This window comes from Drosophila tropicalis, unplaced genomic scaffold (genome assembly GCF_018151085.1).
Source record: "Drosophila tropicalis isolate 14030-0801.00 unplaced genomic scaffold, ASM1815108v1 contig_769, whole genome shotgun sequence".
Lineage (NCBI taxonomy): Eukaryota > Metazoa > Arthropoda > Insecta > Diptera > Drosophilidae > Drosophila > Drosophila tropicalis.
The window spans coordinates 164,844-184,422 of record NW_027173256.1 but is presented as its reverse complement, the minus strand read 5'-3'; the positions used below and the strand labels follow the sequence as shown (position 1 = coordinate 184,422).

Sequence of the window (19,579 nt, the reverse complement as noted above, 5' to 3'; positions counted from 1 at the left end):
ACAACTACCACACGAGCCTATGTATGAGATTTTATGGTTTTAGCTTTTCAAATCTAAGAATTATACAGACGAAGATATAGCCAGGCTAAAGCCTAAATTGATATGTATAACTATTGATTCTAATCAGTCATCTATATACATTAACTTTTGCATGTTTGACGTCTTTGGTATATGTGTACATATGTACATATATACACCCCAAATTGTTGAATGGTATAATGAAAAATAAAATTGAGTTGAAGTAATCTCACAATTGAGTCAAGTCAAGCCACCAAATGGGTTGCTTTGGCTTTGGCATTTTCTTGGCTTAATTGACAAGCAGCAGCCACATTTTCGACTCTTTTTTTGGTCCACACTAATAGCCATCCCCAAAAGACAACAAAAATGAAACCCGACTAAAGCGAAAAGTGTGTAGGCTTATGGTGTTATGGCTTAGAATGACATTTGCTTTGGCTATTGCTATGGCTATGGTTAGCATGCGTCTGCTTGAGACGTGCAAGAATCCCCCACCTCCACTGCTCTCCCCTTTGAAAAGAAAATGTTTTAATTAGCAAAAAGTAAATGCCACAAAAGGGTTTTGTATTACAAAACAAATAAACAAATGAAAAATATATTTCCTTTACCCTCTAGCTAACGGAAATCGGAAGCATTGAAATAACAAAACGAAATCGGAACTGGAACTGAAAGTACGCAAAGTTGTGTAATTTCAAAATCATGATACGTGTGTGGGTAACAGCTTAAATTACCTTTTGGGTTTGCCTTTCTAATGGTGGCCCTTGTTAGGCTTAAACGACAAAACAAAAAGCCTTCACGTTGCCTGCACGAAATGAAAATGTTGTCCATAAATCAATTCAACAAAAAAAACAGGCGACTATAACTGTCAAAGTCTCTCAAAAGCCATGGAAAATTATTAGAATAAGTCAAATTTGGGATTTGGCTTCGACTAGCTAATGACTGGTAAAAGTGTTTTTGGTTTTCAGCCACGCCCAAAGAGAAACCAAAAGGATTGTTCTAAGAGGTGTTCCTTGTTTCACATTTCGAAATCCAAAATCAGTCAACGCACTAAATAAAAAACCTTAACTAAGCTACCCACTTAAGAAATTTGTTTAAAGGGGATATGTAAAGTGCGTTTAAATGTTTATATCTTCCCTCCACACCCGCCTCCCACTCACACACACACCCCAATCTATTGTCTAAACATTCGCCAAACAAACTGTCCAAATGGCAAAAGCATAAATCAAGTTAGATAAAGAAATATAGAAAATCGGCTTGAGTTTTGTTCTACTTTAACCGACATATGCAATAAATCTACAGCTTAGTCTGGGACATATCGATTGCCGATGAATTTTTTCTTTGATATTATTTATTTATTTATGCTTTTCTTTCTTTTTTTTGGCATGACTACAAGTGCAATTAACGCACTACCATAAATTCTGTAACATTTATAACAAAGAAAAATTTCCCTCCGCACATGTCGATCGATCCGTCGAAAGAGAGTGAGAGGGAGAAAGAGTGAAAATGTTGCGCAATCATTGACTATCGACAGAAGAAAAACAAAGGCACTGAGCATGTTTTGCAGTCGTTTTTGTTTTACTCCAAACTGTCTTGTCCAGTGACCAACTAACCAACTAAGACCCCAAATATTTTTTTCTCTTCTGTCAAACCCCAATACCTGCCCTCCCCCACTTCACTCAAAATACCCGAAACATACCCTGGCCTAACTCTTATCTCTGTCAAAGTGCAAACGTGACGTGGCCAACTTGTTTCGGTTTTTGACTCTTTATATTGTGTGTATATGTATGTATGTAAAAAAAAAAAAATAGCATACCCTGGCCAAAGGATCCATTTACTTCCTTCAGAAGCATGACAGACCATCTTGAGAACAGGATTGTAAGCCTTAGTTTAAAGTTTAAAGATGGGATATAAGTTGATTTCTCTCAAAGCACGTGACAATTTTTAACATTTTGGCGGGTATTAGGTATAGTTTATCTACTTTTTATCTTTTGCCTTATCTAGTTATGATTCCCAGCTAGTGTAAGCATTTAAAGTAGTAGTAGAGTATTACAAATCTAATGAATGATCTCGTATTTGCAAATCGGAAAGATTGATAGTTATATTTGATATTATTTCAACTAATCAATTTCCAGCAACAAGATTCTAAGATTCTTAAGATTCAGTTAAATAGTTTTCTCTTATGGTTATATTTTAGGAAAAGGTCATCTCTAAATGTTAATTGATAGAGTATTGAAACATCGTTTTAACATTCATTTGCCTGACCGTCTGGAGTTTTTTTGTTTTTTGTTTGGTTTGCATTTTCTTTTTGTGGCCACAATTGTTTCAAACATTTTTGTGGCACCGTGTAAATGTGTCGCCTTTAAAGACAATTTTATGTAAGTCGAATCTGTAAAAGATCATTTAGTATGGAGCCAGTCGGTTGGCAATTGGAGTTGATAGTTATTTGGCGCTTTTGTTTGAATTGGCCACAACAATATAGTTTGGTTTTTTTTTCCCACACACACACACACACACACACACACACAGTTCATTCACACATGTGTGTTGGTGCTGTGCTGTGTCGAGTTTTTATAACAGATATAATCATAATTTTTGTTGTTTTCAAGTTTGGTTTTTTTCTTTTCTGATATGTCATGCAAAAGAACATTTTCGTTTTAGTTTTTATTGTGCTTGACACTTTTTTGTTTGGTCATGTTTGCATTGTTGTTGTCGTTCTTGTGAATATTGTAACTTTTTATGTGGGCGTTGCCTTTCAAAGCTTTGCCAAAAATGAACCACTTGCAAAAAACTTTAAATATTCGTCAAATTTTCAACATGTTCTAGGTTCTAGGTAAACAACAAATGGCTGCACATTTTGTTTGCTTTGACTTCAAATCTAACTTTTTCAAATATTGACATTGCTCTTCAACTAACTTATTCTTATTTGTAGTAATTTCTATAGTGGAACGTTTTATTTTCCCCTCTCAATAAAATTGTTTATTTCATTTTTCTTTCAGTGGTCAAATTAAACAGATTTTATAACAGATTATCAAATGAAGAGAAAAAAAGGGGAGAGTTGCCTTCTCTGACAGAATACCTAAGACATTTTTTTGCATTTCATGGCGGATTCAATTTGCTTTTTTTCCATTAATCAAGAAAAAAAAATTAACTAGTATCGTAAAATAATACCAAGTCGAGAGATCAAAAAACTTTATACAAAATTTAGGTATTCAACTGGCTTTAAATTGTATAGTGTTTATCTTAGTTTTATTAAATCTTAGACTTTGTCTTGGAATTCCAAGAGTCAATTTTAAAAATTTTAAAAAAAGTGCATTAAGATTTAAAACCGTTTATTCTATATACACGAAACTGACGTTACATCATGTCAATAGAACACTTAATTAAAATTGTTTTAAAATTGACTTGAATTAATAACGAAAACCCGATGTCTCGAATTTTAATCTTTAATCTTAAACGATCAACTATTTGAATTTGAGATAGATTACTAAAGTAATAAGCATGGAAAATTCTATTTCTATAACTAAAAATACATTGCGTAATGATATATAACCCTTGGGCTATATCGGCTAATGGTTTTTGATTTCTGTTTGCATTATTGGAGGTATTTGGCCAAGATTAACATATTTTGATTGAAAAACAATTGATATAGCTATGGAAAACTATTGCTTAAGCATCAACGAAATTCCATTCACACACACATACACACCACATGGAAAGAAACGCAATAAAAAAGAAAAAAAAAGACCTGAACTAAACTGAACTGAACAAGAAAATGTCAGTCAAGAAAAAATTGCGTGGCCTGACAAAATGTTGTTGGCGTGGTAATTATAACTGCCAAATAGATATGGTATGGATATGGTAATAATATTTCAATAAAAAAACCAAAAAAAAAAAGTGCGCCAAGTGTCATATTTGTTCACATCAATTGCTCCATCATGCTTATACATAAGTTCCTCTGGCTCTTACCCATTTGCAGCACACACACTGATAGAGAGAGAGAGAGAGAGAGAGAAAGAGAGACAGAGAAACTATAGCAAAAGTTTAAGGGGGGAATAAAGGCAAACGCCTTCTCTAAACTAGAAAAAGACAAAACAAATGCCGCACCTAAAAGATCTAAGTTAAAGAAAAACACATGCGTCGAACCTGCACCTCCGCCACCGCCTCCACCTTCATCATCAACAGCAGCAGCAGCAACAACAGCATCAGCAACTTCAACTGAGCACCCCACTATTACCCCCCCTCAAAGCGCTTCATGCTATACGCTACACGTTACACGCTACCCACTCCCCGAAGCACCTCCCCTTGATATACCTCCTCTGTGGCAGCTGTTACTGCTGCTGCAATACGATCGGCTGTTGTCGTCGCTAGTTGCATTCGTTCGTCTCGATAGTTTTGTACGTCCGCCGCGTATATAAATACTTTTGGTCATCGTTTGCAGACATCAGTTCAGCTTACGATTTCGGTCTTCATCTAACTGCGAACCAACCAAACAACCAACCAACCAACAAACCAACCAAACGAACCCAAACAGTTCAATTTAAATTTCAATATATCCTTCGTTCGCGTCGTGTAATCCTTGTGTTCAGTATGAAGGTACAACAACTACCCACTACTACCACTACTACTACTACTTCATTCAATTTTCCCTCTCCTGAACTCAAAACCCATACATCCACTTTTATACCCAACGATTTTGTGGTACGATCCTGATTACCCTCTGTTCTCATTCAAATTACCATCTGCAGTACTTTGTTGCCATTGCCTTGCTGTTCGCCGCTGCCTGCCAGGCTGTGCCCATTGAATTGGGTCACTATGCTCCATCGTTGGTCCATCACGCTCCAGTCCTAGCCCATGCTGTTCATGCTGTGCATGCTGAGCCAGTGGCTTATCCCAAATATTCATTCAATTATGGTATTAAGGATCCTCATACTGGTGATATCAAGTCACAGGCTGAGGAGCGCGATGGTGATGTTGTCAAGGGTAAGTAAAAACAAAAGACTTAGGACGCAAAGTTGCTAACGAGATTAACATTAGAGGGGGGGTAAACTTAGTTTGAATTCACATTGATTCATCCAATCACAAAAAAAAAAAACACTTAGGACACAAACTTGCTAACGTGAAGGACCCTATCTTAAATTTACATTGATCAAAACAAAAGACTTAGGACACGAACTTGAAAATGAATATGCAAAAAATGAACAAATGTGGTCCATGCTGTCAAAACAGGATACTAAATGTTTGGCCTTTGTTGAGAATCACATTGATCAAAACAAAAGACTTAGGACACAAACTTTGCTAACAAAATGTGTTGAAAATCAAGGCTTAATGAGTGAAACTTTATTAATCTCTCACTTAGATAACATATAACACAATTTATATTTGTAAATTCTCTCTTTAGGCCAATACTCGCTGGTCGAACCCGATGGCTCTGTGCGCACCGTTGACTACACAGCCGATGATCACAATGGCTTCAATGCTGTCGTCCACAAGACTGCTCCCAAGATCATTGCCCATGCGCCAGTTGTGCATGCGCCAGTCTTAGCACATGCTCCTTTGCTGCATCATTATTAAATTGCATGAAAATTGCACAATTGCAGAAGAGAGTCAAAGTCAACCCAGGTGCTGTACATGCTCTCTCTCTCATTTGCATACTGCAAGAACAACAACAACAACATCATCATCATAGGAACAAACAAAAGAAAACAACAAAAAAATACAAAAAATAGAAACAGAAAATCGACAAGAACAACGAAAAAAATGAAGAAAAAATAACAAAAAAAAAAATAAGAAAAAAAAGTTAAACATTTTTTTTTTAAATAAGTAAGTAAAAATGTAGCTAAGAAGTTAAGTTTAGCAAGAAAAGAAGGAATGAAAGAACGAACAAAAAAAAAAAAAAAAAACAAACAACAAAACCGGCTGATCCTGGCATGGCAAAAGGACGAAGGAACACAAAACGAACGAAATCATCTCATGGCATTTGGCATAGACTTGATCGAGGAAGGATCTTTGGCAATGACTGAAACAGCAGACGAAGGAAAATGAATGGGAATCGAAACGTAAGCAAAAGAAATGAGGATACATATACGGATAAGGATATGCAACAACAGCATCAACAACAACAGCAACAACAAGAATATGAAAGCAAACAGCAAAGGGATATATTTATTTATATATATTACCAATGTAAGGCTTGAGGTTCACTTTTTTGCCGGACAGACAGACAGACTGCAGAAAGTTGATCATACATATATGTGTATAGAATTTTTTTGTTTTTTTTTTTTTTAAATGTGTATTTGTTGGGAGAGAATATTTCGCCAGACATTTCACAAAAGGTTATACATTTGGCCTCTGACTCCAGCGGTAGTAGTAGTTGACAGACAGCTAATTCTATCAAATTCTTTCCTAGATCCTCTCATCTAGCTCGTCTTTTGTAATATATATTTATATACCTCTATCAAATTTCTAATGAAACTCTTTTTCTGATCTGACTCTGGCTTGCTCTCTATCTCAATCTGTGCGTCTGATGTCGCCAAGTAATTAAACCTTTTGAAGTGACAAACTGTAACTGTTAAACCAAAACTGCCACGCCCCATCTAAAGAGCGGGCGGGCTTGCTCAATTCGAAGAAAATGACGTTTAGAGTAAATTTGTGCCATTTGGGTTTTGCAGCCGATGTACAGTTTGACAATCACTGATGAAATGTATCAAAGAAATGTTTCTCTCTCATACTCGCTCACTCTCACAGTACCCACTGTCGCTCTCTGTCTTACACTCTTACGCAGTTTAGTAGGCAAAATTGTTTGTTGTTAAAAATGTTTGTGATAAATTTGCATGGCCGGTTAATTGTGCATTAGTTTTAGCTTATGCTATCCATCTTGCCACGCCCCTTCTTATTCAGTTATGCCTTCCTTAAGAACAAAAAAAAAATACTCATTCATTCCTCATTCACTTTAATCAATCAAACCACTCTTTCTCTCTCGCTCTCTCTATCTCACTTTCCCATTCACTCACTCTCAATCTCTTCCACAATCAATCACAAGCTCTTTCTCACTCTCTCTCTCTCTTACTCACTCTCTCTAGTTAGCTCGTTGCATCTCTTAGTCTCTGTTTCATTGAATCAGTCACTCAATCCAGTCACTGTTTCCCTCTTACTCTCCAATGTTTGTACTATCTCACTCACTCACTTGTACTCAGTCTGACACTTTTGTATCTAGTTTCATTTTTGCATTTAGTATTTTTTCACAATTTTATTTGTGTATTTATAAACAATTTATGCAGCTTAATGTTATCTATAAACGAAAACGAAATGTAAGAAAAATCCACAAAAAAACAACAAAAAAAAAACCATAATCATGGAATAACCGAAAGAAAACTCTCACATGTCTCTAACGCTCAAATGCATAAAACAACAGCGAAATACCGAAATGAAAGAACCCAGCAAGAAAAAACAAACAAAGTTATTATGGAAATTCAAATGTATTGAACAAGAAAATCTAAAAAAAAATATATAAAATAAAAATCATATGGAAAAAAAAAAAAAAACCCAAAGTCATTTTTTCTTTCTTTTGCTTTCTTACTTGTGAAGGTTGCCAGAATTAACATAAACAAATTATAATTATTACTTGGCAAACAAAATTGTTGGTACCGAGTAGTAGCCGCAACAGTTAAAAAGGTTTCCCCAGTATGGTCAAAGATCAAACTGTTAAATATGAAAAATGAATGAATTCACTATCTTCAGTCAAGGGTATCGCGAACGACACACATCCTTGAAGATCCCATCAGTTACTGAAATCATTAGATTTTTCAGAGTGATGGTTAAACACATATTTCTATATATATAGGGTATCTTTACGTTGCCCCTCCAATTTCTTAACTATCTATCTGCCATCGAATAGCTAATTGAGTTTTCGCATATTTCGTTTCTAAATGTGGTATCCCTTTGCCATGGTCTACTCATACTCTGGGATTAGGTTCTTATGTTTCAGTTCGTCTGTGGCCGCGAATGTGTGCGGAAGTCGTCGTTGCCAGCATATCAATCATACATATATACATAGATGTAATTAAAATTCATAATGAGTGCCCTGACGAGTATCTTTTGGTTTGTTGTAAGTGTATAAATACAAGTAACAAAACAAAATTTAATTACTTAAAAATTGTCTCACCATTCTGGAATGTTATTCAAGAAAGTAAAACCTCAAGAATATCAGACGCCGAGTTCTATATACAAAATCCTCAGGTTTTTCTAGTCGGAGCGAAAGAGCGATCAACAAAAATGTCTTATAATTAGTGAAAAAACTGACCACAAAAGTGTTTCAAGTGATGAAAATTAATCTATAAATTGGATAACAAATGTTTCGGGTTTTACATTTTTTGCTGTTTCAGTGAAAAATCTGAGAAACTACTACTGAATGCGGGCTGGTATTAATATTTCGTACATACACACATTTTTCAATGAAAGGGCTTAATTGCTTTTAAAGATAATTCCCTTAAAGATCAATAAACTCATGCAATCGTTTAAACCATAGGTCAGCTATTAGATTTTTATATGCCTCTACAAACATCTCCAAAACACGGCTTTTAAGCTCTTGAACTGCGTTAAAAAGTTAATATTTTCATATTCTATGCAATCGTTTACTTTGCATGTAATTTGTTCCTGCCTACAATATAACTTTCAACTGACAGACCGTCAATATCCGTCGTTTTGAATCCTGTATGATATATTGAGTTGCGTAAATTAAAAAAAAATTTTTCAAAAGCGACCTCAAATAACGTCTAACTTTTCTTGAAATAATATTAAGCAGCGTTTGATAGAAATCTGCAATACAGATTTAGTCATATGAAATGTAACACTAACAGAAGGCTACAAAGTATTAATTACATAAAATTAGTTTGCAAAGATTTAATCGATTCATTCATGAATATGGCAGTTATATATAATGGCAACAAAAACTTCTCTTGTTAGATGAGTTCAATCAGAAACATGTTATCTTTCGTTTGTAAATAATACTTATAAACTTATAAAGTTTGATACCAATAAATACTGTAATTAAGCCAATTTTAAAGCTTTCATTTTTGCCAATACTTCAACGAGGCAACACAAAAACAAAATTTAAGTGAGCTTTTGAAATTACTTTGGCTAAGGCGCCAAAAAGTATGCTTCAAGTAGTACTATGGAGTTTTAAATTTGTTTCCATTCACAGAGAAAAGTATGCAAAAACCATTTGCAATCCATTAAACGTACAGACTAAAAGATTACTTTTAATTTGTTTGCATTAATTTACAGTTGTTGCTGGTAATTCTAAAAATATACGCCACCGCAGCCACGCCTTTGCCAGTTCAGGGTGAAGTGAAGACAAACGTCAAAGAAAATTCAAATGTACCAGGACGGTTAAGCAATTATTTTCTACACGAACCGTATGGTAAGAGAATGTACAAAAATATCCTTGCACACATTGTTATGCACTTAAATCTTTTAAAGGACCGAATACTTATGCATTTGGCTATGAAATCGAAGACCCACTAACGCAAAACATACAATTTCGCGATGAACGACGCTATGTGAATGGCACCATCGAGGGAAGCTTTGGTTACGTACGTCCTGACAAGCTGATTGAGATCACCCACTATAAGGCCGATGAAGATTCTGGGTATATGGCTCAAAGGCAGAGCTTTAAGGCTGGTGATAATCCACCACCAATAGCCAGCAAATGGCCGACACGAAGACCAGAAATTATTTTGGATCGAAACAGACCAACAGACAATCCAAACACGAAAGTAACTTGGGATCCCAATAGCCATTTGAATCTAAGTGTCAATGCAGTAGCCGACAAAGTGGAACACCAGTTGAAGCAAGAACATGGTCTCGATCTTAATCACATTGATGTGGCCAAAGATGTTTTACAGCCAGCTGTTTTAGATGTCATCAACGGAAAGGCTCCGCTACGCACAAATGAAACAACTGGCGGGATGTCCTTTAAAACGGTTCATAACTTTATACCTGAAGGATTTCCCATAGTTCCATTCGAATTGCCTAGCCAATCTGACCCAACGACAAGCACCGAGAACGTTCTGCCAGTCGATAAATACCAAAAAAGCAAATCAAACATTGAGGAAAAGGCCCCCCAAATTAAGCCCACAGTAGACCATAATACCACTGATCTGCCATTACCCCAGCCGTTGTTCAATAATGAATCATTACAGTCACCTAACCAAAGTTGGTACCACAAAATCATTGAGGCGAATCGTCGTGAATTCCTTCAGCATTTACCAAATTTAAATCGCTCCCCAGAGTCTAGCCCCGAGTTGAGGTAAAAAAAAGTTATACATATTGAGCCAATAACCATTAAAACTTAGTCCGCCAAAAAGTCAAAAAAGTCTCGCTTCTGGCCTTAAGTTTTCTTGTCTTTCTTTTAAACTATTATTTCACCTCCTGCCAAAAAAAAGAACAAAAAATTACCATAACTAAGAGGAAAAGCAAAAAACAAAAACACAGACAAATGTGAAAAAAACATAACAAAAAAATTAACTATTAAAAAAATGTACCCATTAGTCACTTGTGTGAAAGCATATTAGACTAATACAATATGAATAATATGACCGATTGGGATTAATTTGTCACTCTTAGATGATTTTTAGAAGTACTTCTTGTTACGAAAAACTGCAGCAAATAAATAAGACGTAAGAAGCAAAAAGGAAGTTCACTTACCATGGCAATAAAATTGTGTTTCCATCCGTTTTTAATATATTGCACAATCTGTAAATGTTAAAGTAACAATTAATATACAAGATACAGATTAAATATTATTAAAAGACTACACACATTTTATTTAAATGAATTAAGAGGTACAGCAGATATTTTGTATACATCTGCATCAACGCAGCTACAGAGAAATTTTGCATGTGGGCTTTTTATTTCGGATTTGGCCGGATCGGGCCACTATACAAACGGCAGTCACAAACTGTGACTTTTCTCAATAACCTTGTTATGTTATAAGCTATTCTCAGAAAATGTAATATCAGACAGTTTAGTAAATGATCAGGATCGGGTGACTATTTCATATAGCTCCCATGGAAATAATCGGTCGAAAACAACGACTTTTATTAATAAATTCGTTCTTTTTTCCGCTTTTGTCATAAAACTTAATAATTGTCAGTTTAATATAACTATTAATGACTGTGCCAAATCTCATAAGGTAAAACGGCATGCTACGGGCGCCGAATAGCTCCAGCCTTAAACTGTAGGACGTTCTTTCGCGAAATTTAGGCTTTTTGAATAAAACGCTTTTCCACTTTAATGGCTATGTGTAAGGAAGGTGTAACAACAAAAACTTGAAACCGTCGACAAGGCCGAAGTTAGGCCCGACCATTTGGTTTTTCTTATATCCTTTCAGAGAGTATAACAAAGTCGGTCAGTATTTGTCTATCCGTCTGTCTGTATTTAGTAGTTAGAGTTAGAGTTAGTCTCCCAGTTTGTGAGCCTGTTTGTGAGTAGGACCGGCAAACTATCGAGCACTAGTTTTTTCCACCCGCGATTGGTGGATTGTCGCCAGAAAGAATCACATCCACCGTTAATCCCAAACGTTCCCCGCAGTTGGATCGAGCCCATTGAGGTGATATTTACCGTTCCTGGATATGTTAGTTATCGACTGACATTGTCAGTGTGACATATTGAAAATATTATTTCATCAATTAGACAAGAAGAAATTTGCTTGTCAATTTTATAAATACTAAGACAATTAATGTGTTTTTTCATTGAGTTACTTTTCCCTGCTGGGGTAACCACTGAATTAGGGTTTTTTATTTTAGCAGGCAAGCTAATGTCACGTACGGGGCCCGACGAGAGATGCGAACTTTTCCTAGTGTCAAGTAATTAGAATATGGATTGCCATTGATAGAATTCCATGATAAAAGCTTGTGTAATGGGACAGTTTGGGCACAAGCCCAGAGCATTTACCTCCATGTTAAAGTGAGCATTACAAATGGGAACAAGAAATTCATGGACAGGTCTCGTAAGTACATATATCACCTGAGCACAGGCGCTTCATTGTTAAGGGACATCGGCTTTTGGTGCCTTATAAATTTTTTTAAGTTCGAGTCTGTTGCAAACGCAAACACGAATCTATGTGAATATAACAGGTAGAAGAAAGAGCCTAGAGCCAATAAATTTGGTATCAAAACAACATTACAAATTTTCATAAAATTGGATTGAAAATAGCCATAAAAGCGTTCGAAATTTTAAATATTTTCCACTTTTTGGCATGGTATACCGAAGTCGGTGAGACGGCTTACCCCATTTCACATTGTTTGTGGGTGTGAAAGCCAGCACGAGTTTGCAACTTGGCACTTCTTGCACCTTCTCGTGTGACGTGATAGATTTAATAGACAAAAAGAATGTCTATAATTTTAAATGGTTTAAAATTTAAAGACTGCAAGGGTATGCCAACTTTGACATAGCCGAAATTAGGTACTTTGTTAATTTTACATCACATATTTGAAATATCTTCCGGGTTCCAAATTGGAGCATTCATATCACAAAAATCTTAAACGTTTTCTCTTTTTTGTTTGCCGCCTTTGAAGTTTAGTTTTGCTTTTGTTTTGTTTTTTTTTTTTTTTTTTTGGTTATATTTAGTAGGTTAAACTTTTTTCAACTGGGACAAAACAGGTCTTAGATGGCTAATCTAAATAAGCTGCCTATCCTTTTCTCTTTCTTGCTCTCTGCAGTGTCTCTGCCTCTCTGGCTCCTTGTTGCTTTTGTGATTTCATAGTTTCAGGAAGAGAGTCAGACGAGTCAATAGACACGTCGTCGGAGGTGGTTTAAATTGCTCCAAATTTACAAACGCATTTAGTGGAAGAGGTGTGTGTTACAAAAAATACTCAAAAAGCAACAGAAGTTGGAGAGGTGCGCGGAGGGGTGGTAGTGTGGTGCGGTATCAAAAACGGAAGGAAATGAAATGCCAAATGCATTTTGATTTGCAGCACTTTCTTCTTCTTTCACAGTTGTTGCATATTAATGTTGTTGTTATTGTAATTCATTTATTATTCCATTTCCATTATTTGCCACAGCGGCTTTAATTTGTGGCACGCACGGATCCGATCCAATACGATCCAAATCGAATTTGAAAAACCAAAATACTGATGATTGTATAATTTGCCAACAATTCGAATTTTTATTTCTTTTGTTTCGAATTGTTGTTTTTTTTTTTGTTTTTGGTTTTTCTTGTTTTGCACATTGCATACATACATATGTATGTATACATGTATATATTTACACTGAATTTTTACTCTGTTTATTAGTTTTCTTGTTGTTGTTGGCAGTAGTTACATTCACTTTTATGGCTTAGAAACAAATTAGTTAGCCCAACGTGCAAGTGAAAAGTAAAAGTTGATTTGATGTTTGCCCAAAACCAATTATTAATAAAGAAATATTATATTAAAGTAGGTATTAATATGATAATCAGAAATATAATTAAAGAGAATCTTTAAAATCAAATCAACTTGCCACACAATGAAGAGTAAATGTTTTTTGAAGGGAACTCAATGATCTGGTAACTCTTGAAAACTCCTCTCTCGCTTGCCTGAAGAGTCACCACCCCCTTTGCTGAGGCATTAACTTCATACAATATTGCCTCACTTGCCATTTGGTGTGTGGTACGCCCGGCAATTCGAGCACGTTCATATAACTCCCCAGTCAATTGTGATTATGAGCCAAAAAGTCTCCGCCTTAACTTGCATTGTTGCTCTATGCCAACTTTCATATGCATTCAAGTGTTTTATTGTATGTTAATTAAATTGTTTCTACGTTCATTTCTTTCATTTTTTTCTTACATTATTCAGTTTTTTTTTTTTCTTTCCTCCTTTTCTTTTTTTGGCATACATAGTTTTGGTCATTAACTAATTGCTCTGAGGTAATCAGACATTGCGTCAACGATAGATCGTACCCCTTTCTGCTGCCTCTTCTTCTTGTTTATCATACGTCGGTAGATATAACGTTGCTAGGGCAAAAAATTCAACGTAATGTCGTAATGTTAAAAGATAACATTACGTATACGCACAGTGGAAACTAGTTGGATTTAAACTTCAACTTAACATTGAGCGGACCGGACATTGTCCCTGCACATTGTGCGCATATATGCATGTATGCGTGTGCTTATCTGTGTGTGTGCATTTGTGATCAAATATATATAAATATGTTCAACTGCTGACAACTTGATTAGATGGAGACCAGGGATCTCCATGAAGATTGCTAGGCAGGATCTGGTTTTGCCTATTGCATAAATATGCAATTTTATAATCTTGATATAGTCATAGAGAGAAATAGTAAATATGCCTGGGATGCAGAGAGACGAAAAGATGGAGAGTGAGCGAGACAGAAAGAGAGAGGCAGATGCAGAGACAGAGAGACAGAGAGAGTGAGAGAGAGAGAGAATGAGAAAACTGGAAAATTTCATAATATCCGGTTAAAGTCAGGAGCCTGAAAAGTTGTTAATTTGTGACAGGAAAATACTACAGCAGCAAAAACAACAACATGAGAGGAGAAAAAATAAACTATTTGGTAAAAAAAATATAAAAAAAACCCACAAAAAAGAAGCCGTCTCACCATGAGGATAGCCCGCCAAAAATGACAGCAATTAGCCACTTTCAAAATAAGGTAAAAGTATTTAACCTACTTCAACAGCTCCTCCTACTTCTTCTCCTCCTTCTCTCTTTAACACACTCCTTCTATACAAATGGTAATCCTCCCCATACCCTCTCTCTCTTCTATCATTCGCTTGTCATTTACCAGTTTGACTTTCCATAGGCTTAAGCGCTTTTCATTGTAGGAAGTCCCAAGTCGGCAAGTCAATTTCAATTGCCGCTTAATTAATGAGACACACGAGACACACCGCCAGCTGCCGCTGCCGCTGCCGCTGCCTTAGCCTGGCTCAATGCTCTTGCTGTTAGCCCGTTAGCCATTGCTGCAAGGAAGTCGCCATAAGTTTTTCTTTTTCTTTCTTTTTCACTTTGCCATCTGAAAATGTGTGAAAACATCCATCCATCCATCGACAAGCAAACAGAAAAATAAGAAAAACAAATTAAAATGCTCAACTATTTTACGAGAGTAGCGTAAATATTTTGATTAGTCCAGAGCAATACAATTAGAGAGCTAAGCAAATGGGGAGCAGCAGCAGCAAGAGCAGCAACTTAAGTTGCAGGTTACCACTTTTCCGTGTCTTGCAACATCTTGTGAGAGAGCGAGAGTATCTTTTGCTTTAACTATATGGCATATGATATGATTATGTGATTTGGCAATTTGCATTTAATTAATTTTTCGCTGCAGCTATTTATTATGTCAACGGCAGACGGCAAAAGACAACAGTGGCCAGATCATGATGACAGCTTGCCACTTGTGGCAAGAAACCAAACGAGAAGAGAAGAGAAATGCTTGAGGTAAAGAGGGAGGAGGCACTCAGTTTTAGCTGTTACCGAACCGAATTAAAGTGAATATTATTTGTTACCGTCCCAAAAGACAGACAGACCGACCGACAGACCGACTGACTGAGGGAGCGGAGCGGAGCAATAGAGATTATGCCTTTTGCAATAGACAGTTATGTGTCAGTGAGACAGCAGCTCATTTTCCATATAATCTGACAGACAGATTGCGCAAAAAAAATTAGGCTAATTATATAGAGAATTTACTTATCAAATTGGCATCATCATTGTATTAATATTTTGACTTTCCATTAGACTTTTTGCCTGAGTCTCTAAATGTGAAAGGTTGTGAAAAGAAACTAAGACAATGCCAACAAACATTGAAATACGTTTTAGATAATTAAAACGCAAAGTAAAAGTCTGTAGTAAGAGTTTAAATTCAAACTGATCAATTAATCCATAAATGGCATGAAGAATGAAAACTCGGAAAGAACATTAAGAGAAGTTGTAAAGGAAATTGTATTTAACAATATGTTGTAAATCAAATTTATAATATACATTTCTTAAATGATAGATTGTCTAAACGAATGAAGTTTTCTTTAATTGTTGTAGCTACATGCAAATGTACATACACTCATACATATGTACATACATACATATGTATGGCAAGTTCAATTCCCATTACTCATACGCCTCGTGTGCGTGATGGCAAAATGTTGGCAGCCGTTTTTTGTTTCTTTTTCTTTATTATAGCCATAAGTTCAATGCGCTTTGGCTTCTTCATTGCTTGCTACTCATTTTTCATGTTTTGGTTTTTATGCTTTTGGTGGTTTTTGTTTTATGTTTTATTGGTGAATGCGTTTTGCTGCGAAACAAATAAATTAATATAAATTGCATTTATGTATTTACGAGTTATATGCCCTGACTTTAGGCACTTGAGGGGTAATTTTCAATTAGATGCTGTAACAATGGACGCTGATGTTGCTGTTGCGCAAGCAATGAAGCTTGGCTTTAAAAGGATAACCAACTGCAACTGCAATTCCCACAACAAGATGCATGCGTCTTCTGAAACAATGAGACAAAATGTACGATGTATGTTTGCCTTTACTGCTGCTGTTATTGGTGTGTGTGTGTGTATGTGTGTGGACAATGTTTCAAATGCAACAGCAGCAGCAACTAAAACAGCAGCCAAAAGCCAAGTTAATGCATGTACTAAATGTCTAACGGTAAATATGAGTTACTAGGTAATTGCTTGAACTGCTTACCAGCAACAGCAGCAACAGCAACAGCAGCAGCTGTTACATGCTTGCATGCTCATAACCCACAATTGACTGCAGCAGCGGCAACAGCAGCAAACAGCAACAACATTTATCGTAGTTAAATGTGAGTCGCGTTTTGACTTTTCACTTTTTTGTGAGTGGAAATTGATTGAGTAGAGTGGCCCCTGTCTGGGTAAAAGTAAACCACATTTTGGCAAACAAAAAAATAAAATAATAACCAAGCATGAACGAAAATGAGAGCAACAATTAAACTGAAAAATAAAAAAAAAACCAAAAAACAAAACTAACCAAAAATTAACACCTGCTGTCTGCTGGCCCAAAATATGTGAAAATCATATATTTTTTGGTGTTTTTTTTTTTTCTTTTTTTGGGCAATCATTGGGAAAATATGTATGTTTGGGAATCTAAAGCAACAAATACGCAAAAGAAAGCAAGTTATTTTTTTATAACGACTTTATTGTTACTCTTTTGACCAATTAGAGATCAAATAACTGACACAAACTTAATTGATAAGAGAAATGACGCATCTAAAAAAAGGACATTTGAAAAATTCTTTCTAGTTTTCAAAAAGGAATCCTATAATCAAGTCTTTACATTTCCCAGTCTGACTTTGACATTTGCCTCTCTGACAAATTGTGGTTTTCAATTCGATCACAAACTTCATCGAGGGCTCACCTCAAGTCTTAGAACCATGGATTTATTTTCAAATCTTTGATTCATTTGCAATGATTTACTACTCATTTGTTATGCAATTAAGAAAATAACTCCTTTATTCGCATTTTAAATTTAAATGTTAAATACTTTTTTGGTTATACCTTTTGAAAAGAAATTAACAAAATATATATTCAAGAGGTTGTTAATAAAATGTTGTCTCCAATTAAGTCTGTGAAATAACGTGAAATACAAATATCTACGAATGATTCCTTTACCCTTAGAATATCACTCAAACGAATATGCATATCTTTCAAACGATAGATTATCAGAGACGGACTGGTGATTCCACCCCCATTTGATCATTACCTTTGATAATATATGCTTATTATCTATCCATTTGGGATAGATTGAAAAAACAAATATTTCAAAAATAAGTTAACAAATAAATGAATGAATTAAAGACAGTTTCCATAGTGCATACCTTTTATCTTATGATTCTCTTCATTCTAGATTCATAACAATAGTTTAAATTAGTTTTCGTTTGGTTTTTTTGCTATCATATTTTAGCAAGTCGTAGGCTTTTGTTATGGTTAGAGTATTTTTGAAATACAAAATATAAGGCCTATCAAAATTTGTAATCAAACATATTGCGTTCAATTTACGTCGCTTCGTTGCATTGCCAAATGGCTCGATGGTATGCCATGACGAAGAAATTTTCAGGCTTTAGCTCCAACTTAAACTCTAATCCACACATATTCACACACACATGCACACACACAGACACAAATACCAGACCAAAGGTAAAGGAGAGATGGTGGATTGAGGAGAAGTGTTCGTGTAGTAGAGTGGAGTGGAGTGGAGTGAAGTTAAGTCGTGGAGTCGTGTGTGGCATGTGGCAGGTTGACTTTATGTTTGCTTTATATTTTTCCACCTGCTGCATCAACGCCAACGCTTCAACAGGGAACCAACAAACGATGACTACGACTCTATAAAGAGACGTAGACCCCAACAAAATCGTTGGCCATAATTAAGCATTTATTTTATTTGCCATATTTCTCTATTTACTCGGGCTTTTCGATTGGTAATCATCATGAAAAATGTCTCTGTTTTTCTTTTTTATTTTATTTCTGTGTGTATTTTTTTTTTTTTTTTTGTCAAATGTAGCAATTAAAATTAGTGCCAAGAAATATGGAGACGGGCATCAACCTTTTGAAGCTGATGCTGTTGATGTTGATGAATTGAGTCCATGCCAAGTGGATGATGCAAATTCTCTGCAAAGTGGATGTGTAATGAAAAATTAGAGCAAAAGACTGGGAATCAAATGACTTGCATATGATGTGCAAAGATTTCCCAGATTGAAGTGAAAAGTAAATAAGTTTCAAGGAGTTTCATCTGCCCCCAAAAGGAAAACCAAGAAAACCCTGAGAGCCTGGGCTAAGTCTGGCCATGCCGAAGTTTGTATATTCTTGAAAGTTATTCTATTCAAAGAGAAAAAATATTTTATCTTAAAAACCTGATTCGTTTTTATGGTCTGTTTATATGACAGCTATACATATATTATAGTTATCCGATTTGTATACTGTACGATTGTACCCAAGATATCTATGTATATTATATAGTCATCTGATCACAATAATTGGAATGTATATTAACAAATATTTGTTTTTATAATAAATACCAAAGTTAATCAAGTCACTATTTTGGAATGATCGTTTATATGGAGGCCATATAATGGTTGTCCGATTTGACTGAAGAGAAGAAGCTGACATAAGCGGTGTAGATGGAGGCTTGAGTTGAACCAGACTAACGGACAAAAAGCATGACTATATGAACTCATCTCGTCGTACTAATCAAGAATATATATTTATTAGATATTAATATTTATATTTTTTACAGTGGCGGTCACTAGTTTAACATGTTCTTGTTTTTTAACTTAAAATTTGACTTTCTGGGCTCCCGCTTAATTTAATGAAGAAATTTATTCAGTAGATTGTTAATTATTCTATTTAGATTACTCAATTATTCATGGCAGCTTTAGCCGATTTGTTACCAGGTGTCCTTTTTTCAGCTGGTCAACAGATAAGCGCAGTCTTTCCCTAATCTTTAATATTAAAGTTAGACATTTGTACTTTTTGAAGAAGTTAAAGATGTAGGATTTTCAAGATAAGTTACGACTCGAATTAGAAGCATTAATTTATTTATTTATAATGTGATTGGGCAGTG

At 35.4% G+C, this 19,579-nt stretch overlaps 3 protein-coding genes across 3 annotated transcripts in view; 2 read left to right on the top strand and 1 right to left on the bottom strand.

Moving 5' to 3' along the window:
• Positions 1 to 19,579, bottom strand: part of dyl (dusky-like) — a 75,481-nt gene that overhangs the window by 49,651 nt on the left and 6,251 nt on the right. Inside the window, exon 2 of the mRNA XM_068293583.1 lies at positions 10,720 to 10,767. The gene's annotated coding sequence lies outside the window, so the exon portion shown is untranslated. The remainder of the gene's footprint in view (positions 1 to 10,719; positions 10,768 to 19,579) is intronic.
• On the top strand, positions 4,476 to 5,896 carry LOC137579718 (cuticle protein 8). Its single transcript, XM_068293512.1, has 3 exons — positions 4,476 to 4,608; positions 4,761 to 4,995; positions 5,414 to 5,896. The coding sequence occupies exons 1-3, from the start codon at positions 4,603 to 4,605 to the stop codon at positions 5,584 to 5,586; spliced, it is 414 nt and encodes a 137-aa protein (XP_068149613.1). The 5' UTR covers positions 4,476 to 4,602; the 3' UTR covers positions 5,587 to 5,896.
• LOC137579776 (uncharacterized) lies at positions 8,011 to 10,828 on the top strand. Its single transcript, XM_068293587.1, has 3 exons — positions 8,011 to 8,119; positions 9,298 to 9,433; positions 9,493 to 10,828. The coding sequence occupies exons 1-3, from the start codon at positions 8,087 to 8,089 to the stop codon at positions 10,323 to 10,325; spliced, it is 1,002 nt and encodes a 333-aa protein (XP_068149688.1). The 5' UTR covers positions 8,011 to 8,086; the 3' UTR covers positions 10,326 to 10,828.

Excerpts from the sequence above, each read along its gene's own strand:
- LOC137579776 (XM_068293587.1), top strand. The coding sequence starts at position 8,087 with ATGAGTGCCCTGACGAGTATCTTTTGGTTTGTT. Across the intron at positions 8,120-9,297 it reads CGAGTATCTTTTGGTTTGTT|TTGTTGCTGGTAATTCTAAA; the intron begins GTAAGTGTATAA and ends ATTAATTTACAG. Across the intron at positions 9,434-9,492 it reads TTTTCTACACGAACCGTATG|GACCGAATACTTATGCATTT; the intron begins GTAAGAGAATGT and ends AATCTTTTAAAG.
- LOC137579718 (XM_068293512.1), top strand. Across the intron at positions 4,996-5,413 it reads CGATGGTGATGTTGTCAAGG|GCCAATACTCGCTGGTCGAA; the intron begins GTAAGTAAAAAC and ends TTCTCTCTTTAG.